Below are 6,943 nucleotides of genomic sequence, written 5' to 3' on the forward strand. Positions count from 1 at the left end.
GTACACCTAGGGGTTGAGATGCAGAGAGCATAGACATTTTGCATGAAACTAACTGTCGCTATGTTTCTTACAGTCATTGAGTCAGAGAGAGAGAGAGAGAGAGAGAGAGAGACAGAGAGAGAGAGAGCGTGCACAAGGAAAAGTTTAATACGGGCACCCGGAGCAATCAGCTAATGTAAGTAAGTCTGGAATCATCCTAAACGTTCTTCTAGGTCCCTATATTAAACTTGCCCAAATGATTGAGAAAGCTGCTGTTTTAAAATAAAGATCATACTCATCTCATTTTGTCACTTGTGTCATAGAACAAACTCAGTCTGTCTATGTTCTCCATATCTAGATTTGTATTTCAGGAAGAAAATAGAAAGATTAGGCAAAACTTAAGTGAACAACCAGGACTGTCCAAAACACCTTCATATTTTTTTATTCCCTCAATAAGACAGAACAATAATTCCCTCTCTCTTCTCACGCTCTTTCTCTATTTTTTTTGGTCTTTGTTTTTGTTTTCAGAAACATGGATTCACACACCTTCCAAGAATTTCAGAGAGAACTCACATGCTCCATTTGCATGAACTATTTCTTAGATCCTGTCACTATTGACTGTGGGCACAGCTTTTGCCGACCCTGCCTCTGGCTCTGCTGGAATGAAGCCCAAACGTCAAGGTGTTGCCCCGAGTGCAGGGAAATAACAGACAAGGCAGACTTCAGCACCAACATCTTCCTCAAGAAGCTGGCTTCCCTCGCCAGACAGGCCACACCTCGCCCCGACAGCAGCTCTGGGGAGCAGCTCTGCACCGCACACAGGGAGGCAAGGGGGACCTTCTGCGACGTCCACAAGAGCCCGCTCTGTGCGTCCTGCTCTGACTCACCAGAACATGCAGTTCACAGCCACAGCCCGGTGTCGTGGGTGGCGGAGGAGTACAGGGTGAGTGATGGCAGAGAAGTAACTTAGAAACTGCAGGGTCCAGATCAGAAAGAGGCGGCCCCATGATAATGAGGCAGATGAGCCTTCAGATGGGGCGGGTGGTCATGTGTCAGTGTAAATCTACAGATGGGAATATACCCTTTAAAAGGTGATTAGTTCAACACAATGATCATTAATAAGTTGAATGCTCTTGAATGTTTCCCTAGAATGTTTTCCTAGAAACATCATTCAATTAACAGGGCATTGGCCATGCCAATAATCCTAGCTATTCAGCAAGATGAGGCAGGAGGATCCCAAGTTTGAGACCATGCTGAGCAACTTTGCAAGACCCTGTCCTATTTTGTTTGTTTAAGGGGCCGAGCATAGAGCTGAATGGTAGAAACTTGCCTACCATATAAAACCTTGGGTGCAATCTCCACTACAAGACTGTCTTCCCTGTCACTAAAGCCTATGATTATTTCACAGGAGAAACTTCTAAAGAAAATGGATCCTTTATGGGAAATGACTCAGGAGATGCAAAATAATCTAAATGAAGAAGTTAGCAAATCACAATCGTTTGGGGTAAGTATGAAAAGGTTTTCTTTGTTTTTATGCAGATTAATAGGATACTGTCAGCTAAATTTGAATTATCACTGAAGGACAGTGCTTTCCTCTCAGAAGAACCCATGATTTCTGGTAATATTACAAAGGTACCTGCCAGCACAAGCTAATGTGAAGAGCACTAGTATATGGGGTGAAAGAGGCATGACTGGTATTCCTTGTCCAACACTGAAGGTTGGATAAACTTTCCCAGACACTTAGTATAACACAGTAATGAATTAATGTAGTTTTGGAGGAGAGGAGAGAAATAGATTTATACATAGCAGCAAATTGAAGTAGATTGTAAGTGTATACTGCAGTGTGTATACAAATATTTAAACATATTTAGAAACGTCAGTTAAAATACAAAGCAAAGGGGGAAGATTCAGGTAAAAGAGGAAATAATTATTATTAATAATCATTATTAATAATATTATTTTTATAATAATAAAAATTCTGAAGAGACATCATAGGGACATATCCTGGGACCCCTGAGAGGTCATGATTCAAACACGAGAGAGGCAAGAAACAGAGAAAGGGCAGTAGACAGGTTTAGTACATATTGAAGACTCTTTGCAGGCATGAGACAGGAAGTATATGAAGTACTTGCTAGATGCAAAGACGATAATATTGGAAGTTTCACATTTTCTTTTGAGATTGAGGACATATAATCTTTTTCAATGAATATCTGTGCAGGAGTACGTGATGTTAAGGAAGAACATGATCCAAACTCAATATCAGATGATGCATCAATTTCTCATTGAGGAAGAGCAATTTCAACTGGCAACGCTCAACAGAGAAGCAGAAGAAATTTTACAAGAACTCAGGGACAGTGGAATCAGAATGGCCCAGCACAGAGAAGAGTTGAAGGAAATGTACAGGGAGCTGACTGAGATGTGCCACAAGCCAAACATGGAGTTGCTCCAGGTGAGCAGGGAGGGTCCATCCTCAGAGACAGGAGTCCTTGTTGGGCAGTGTTGCCTGCAGAGAGCACTGTGCTCAGCTGAGCGACATGAACTCCTTCACTCCTATCATTGTCCAATCACTTCTTTCTGTACATTCTGGTAATTTTGGGAGATTGTAGGCCTCTTAGAAGATCAGTGGGAGAAAATATTTTGTTCTTAAGAGTGCTGATTATGCAGAGAAATTCTCCCAAGTCTCAGTGATCATAGGAAGGTTAATTTTATTGAGGAAATAGTCAATTTATGTTTTCCCAATCCATCATCACACTCTGTTTTCCTGCACAAAAGGAATCGAGGCTTCGCTCCTCTCCTAGGCCCAATGTACCACATTTGCGAATCATTTTCATTTCCCTAATTTTCCAACAGTTCACTGTTTTGTTTTCATTGTCAGACGTGGTCAGAACTCTCCTTGGAAGTAAGACTGGGAGATGAGGGACATGGGAACCTAGGTCCTGTTGCCTCACTGCACAGAGCCTTTCTAAGCTCCATCCTCTCAGTGCCCTCCAAGACTGTCTTTCATGTTGAGTTTGGGCTTTGTTTTTAACAAGCCTCAGGTGATTTCTTACAGGGGTATAAGAAAAAAATGGTTAACAACAACAACAACAAAAAGCCAGAATACCAGAAGGGATAGAGAAGGATAGTGTTCTCATTATTAACATTAACTTTTTCTTTTTTCCTTTTAGGACTTAGCAGACACATTTGAAAGGTGAGTTTTGTAATTATCATCTTTGGTTTATGAGAAACTTGCTTTCTTCTTGAAGAAGTGATTGTTTATGCTATGATTATGAACAACTGTGTCTGTGATTATTTAATATTTTGTTTGGAAAGAGGCTCTAAGGCAGTATGTTCCTTGAGCTCAAAAATTTTCTTCTGATGTGAATGAATTCAATTATACTTAGGGAAGATTTGGTGTTCTGGGCTTTGTTTCACCCATTCCTTCTATCCTCTTCAGCCCAGTCCCAGTAAACCTTACTATGGAGATTTTCCTAAGGTATTCCAGAGAAGGATCTTATTCTAGGGAGGTCGAATGTGAAGAAGACAGGAAAGAGTAATATTTCCTAAGGATATGAAGGGGAGAGGGCATAATTCCCATGAGTAACAATGACCAGATTTCAGATCTTGTTCCATCACAGCATAATCCAGGTGTGGGCAAAATTCAGAGGGAAGGACTTCCGGGGAACCCTCAGGATCAGGGCTGCCAGGCTGTATTAGATCCCCTTAATGGGCAGAGATAAACAAAGCCTCTTGCTCAAGGACCTTTCCCCTTTAAAAACCAATGACTATATCATTGGTTATTTCTGTGAACTGAACTCCCAAACTTGAACTTTCTTCTTTCTGTAAAATTTCCAAGATCTTTGCATGTCCCAAGATGCATAGAGGAATAGAGGGAAGTAATGGCACTTGATGTTTTTTGAAGTTAGAAAATGTTTGGGAAGAATGAGGAGATGTGATTTGAATATATTAAATTTAGAAACAGTAACATGTCTTATATCTCTAAGAGTGTTGAATAGGTGTTCAACTAATTCACCAAAATGGGAGAATCTTGATGATATATCTGGGATTAAAATGTGATATCTTTGTAATGATTTCATGGTTAACTTTTGGTTTGAAAATATAACTGCATCATTCTTACAGGATTGAGTTGGTGCAGAGACAGAAGCCTCGGTCAGTGAACCCAGAGCTCCCTTCATTGCACATCACTGGAATCCTGGACATGCTGAACCAGTTTAGGGGTAAGAGGGAGCTCCCTGGAAGACAGGTCCAATTTGTTAGGGGATCCCTGGAAATCAGCTGCTTCCCATTTCAAATTTTCTGCCAGGAAGATAGTATGTGACTTTCAAAAACATGTGTAACTTCTTTTCCTGTCTACTCGTAATACAGTGATCAAGACCGCTCTTTTTAACTTATAGCTCAGATACATATTTTATTTCTAATACAGACGGTACAAGAGAATGACTAGTCAAGTCTTGCGCTTACTTCTCAGAATAGCAGTCAACCTTTTGCGTTATTTCACTTTATTCTAATTTTGAAGATTTAAATAAGATATTGGTGGGTTTTTTAATATGTTCTGTATTGTTGGGGTCTTAAGCCCCCTTGCTCTTCTTAACCAGTGGCAAGGGAAGGGGACACTCCCCAACAAGGCCAGACCGGGATAGGTAGGGCCGACTGACCACCCGCAGGCAGCCCTCCGGGCGGAGGACAATCAGGTGTGTCAGGGAGACCAGTCACAGCAGGAACTCGTTTATTGAGGAAGTCACACAGCTTTTATGTAGGGTGGGGGTGAGGCAGGAACCAATCAGGTTAAATGTCAGCAAGGCATGGGAGGTTCATGCAGGTGAGAGTCCCATAGGACTATAAGGCAAGCACGAGCTGATCACATTCAGAGAACTGTTGTTAACCAATTCCTGAAGGTGGTCAATTTATCATCAGTAACTATTGAAACCGCCTTTGAGGCCTTGATCTTGCTCACTGCCAGGGAGTAAGGAGTCAGCCTGGGTTAGTTAACATGTCATTAGTCCCAACACTATATTTCACGTGCATTTTTGATATGCATTGGACACATAGTTATTATTATTTATAAAATTCAAGTTTTATTGAACAAAAATGAATAAAGTTCCTATAAATAGAACAATTTTAATACCATCAGATGTGTTTCAAAAAAAAGGAAATGTGAGTGATTTGTGAAAACGGCCCAGTCATGTTATTACCCCACTAGAGAAGAGCTTTAGATAGCAGAAGGCTGAAACCCAAGTTAGATTGAATCCATGGTGCTAATAGTCACTGTAAGTCAGTGATTTTTGTTTTAGTCAAGTGTGTGGATTGCTTTCCATCGGTTTGTTTGAAGTTTGATAATGCAGCAGGTACAATCATGGCAAAGTGATGTCTATTTATCAATGGTATCAAAAACAAACAATTCAAGAAGAATTTTCCACTAAAGAAAAAAGAAATGGGTATGTCCTGAAACAAACCACCCAAAAGTAGTTATTAAATCAGCTCTTCACATAGCATAGAATATCTCCCTTCAGTTTTCTTTTGTTTGGCTCTCTAGTGTGAAGATTTCTGGGTGCTATAGAGGTGACAGTGACCCTTCTCCATACTTGAGGGAATCTGAACTCTCTATGCTCTCTACTGTTCCTTGGAGGAGGGATAAATAAAGAGATTCACTGGGTAGACAGCCTTTGCCCCAAGATGTGCAAATGTCATTTGCTGACCTGATGTTTGTTTTTTTGTGCAGTGAATAATGGAATGATTCAAGGATGGGCCAATCGCTATATGAGCCTTTCTGAGGAAGTTCGAAATAGGGTATTTGGAGATGGTGGAGCAAGAGAAGAGCCCCAGAGAGTGGAGAGTTATGCTGCATGGGGTGTTGAGGCCTTTACCTCTGGCAAGAACTACTGGGAGGTGGATGTAGAAAACTCCTGCAACTGGATTTTGGGTGTCTGTAAAGATTTCACAACAAGTGACAGTTTTGATTGTGAGAAAGCAATTTTCCTGTATTCCTTGAAGAGGAACAACCACTGTAGTCTCTATACCAACTCCCCACCCTTAACTCATTATGTGCAAAGGCCTCAGGGTCGGGTCGGGGTGTTACTGGATTACGACAATGCAACCATGAGCTTCTATGATGTTTGCCGAGGTTCCCTCATATATACTTTCTTTTCTTCCTCCTTCACCTCCCCTCTGAATCCCTTTCTTTTCTTTGGTTCTCCATAAGTAGTGAGGTTTTCCTGGGTATGGGGTCACATGCCTACTATCCTAGCTACAAAAAAAAAAACTGAGAGAGGAAGATCAAATGTTGAGGTCAGAATGTGCACTTTAAAAAGTGGGGAGTGGGAGGGGTGTAGTTCAGTAGTAGGGCACTTGCCTAGCCTTGTGTGAAGTCCTGGGTTCTTTCTGCGGTAATGAGGGAAAAAAAAGACAAAATGTTAAAAAAGAGAAGAAAAAAAAATAAGAAAACTCAAAGAGAGGAAAAAAAAAGGAAGAAAATGAGAACTCGTGGGTTAATGCCCATGTCTGATAAACTGTTCTTGGTACCCTCTCATATCAGGTTACATGTGTCCACATGATGTCGCCTTGGAAACAGGCCTGTTTTAACTTAAGGAAGTGTAATCAATTATGGTCATAAAATGTGATAATCACATTGGATTTATAAATTCTTTATTAAATTTTGTTTTAATAAAACTTGTGAAACCACCACTATGAGAACTGAGGTTATTTTTCTGTCCCTTCAAAGAAATTCAATACCTATTAAAATAAACTCCCCAGTTTCCCCCTCTCCACCACTTGGAAACCTCCTTGCTATTTAGTTGTTTATGGACTTGTATATTCTAGGAAATTCATAAAAATGGGATTTTATCTTTGGCTTTTTGTGTCTTATTTCTATCATTTATTCTGAATTTTTCAAGGTTCATACACATTGCAAACTAAGTGTTTGATCTACATATTTGAGCAGAGTTGTGGCAGAAGGATGAAGTGACTT

At 40.4% G+C, this 6,943-nt stretch overlaps 1 protein-coding gene across 1 annotated transcript; it reads left to right on the top strand.

Annotated features, from left to right (window-relative positions):
• Positions 1 to 511: 511 nt before the first annotated feature.
• On the top strand, positions 512 to 6,177 carry LOC124959620 (tripartite motif-containing protein 64-like). The gene is made up of 6 exons (XM_047518003.1): positions 512 to 922; positions 1,388 to 1,483; positions 2,198 to 2,428; positions 3,147 to 3,169; positions 4,099 to 4,196; positions 5,699 to 6,177. Exons 1-6 carry the CDS (start codon positions 512 to 514, stop codon positions 6,175 to 6,177), a joined length of 1,338 nt encoding a protein of 445 aa, XP_047373959.1.
• Positions 6,178 to 6,943: the final 766 nt, after the last annotated feature.

Source organism: Sciurus carolinensis, chromosome 11 (genome assembly GCF_902686445.1).
Source record: "Sciurus carolinensis chromosome 11, mSciCar1.2, whole genome shotgun sequence".
Classification (NCBI taxonomy): Eukaryota; Metazoa; Chordata; class Mammalia; order Rodentia; family Sciuridae; genus Sciurus; species Sciurus carolinensis.

What these genes read in the sequence shown, in the direction of transcription:
- LOC124959620 (XM_047518003.1), top strand. Translation starts at nt 512, where the DNA reads ATGGATTCACACACCTTCCAAGAATTTCAGAGAGAACTCACATGCTCC. An exon ending in CAAACATGGAGTTGCTCCAG is followed by an intron (nt 2,429 to 3,146) that starts GTGAGCAGGGAG and finishes TTTTCCTTTTAG; the next exon opens with GACTTAGCAGACACATTTGA. An exon ending in TTAGCAGACACATTTGAAAG is followed by an intron (nt 3,170 to 4,098) that starts GTGAGTTTTGTA and finishes TCATTCTTACAG; the next exon opens with GATTGAGTTGGTGCAGAGAC.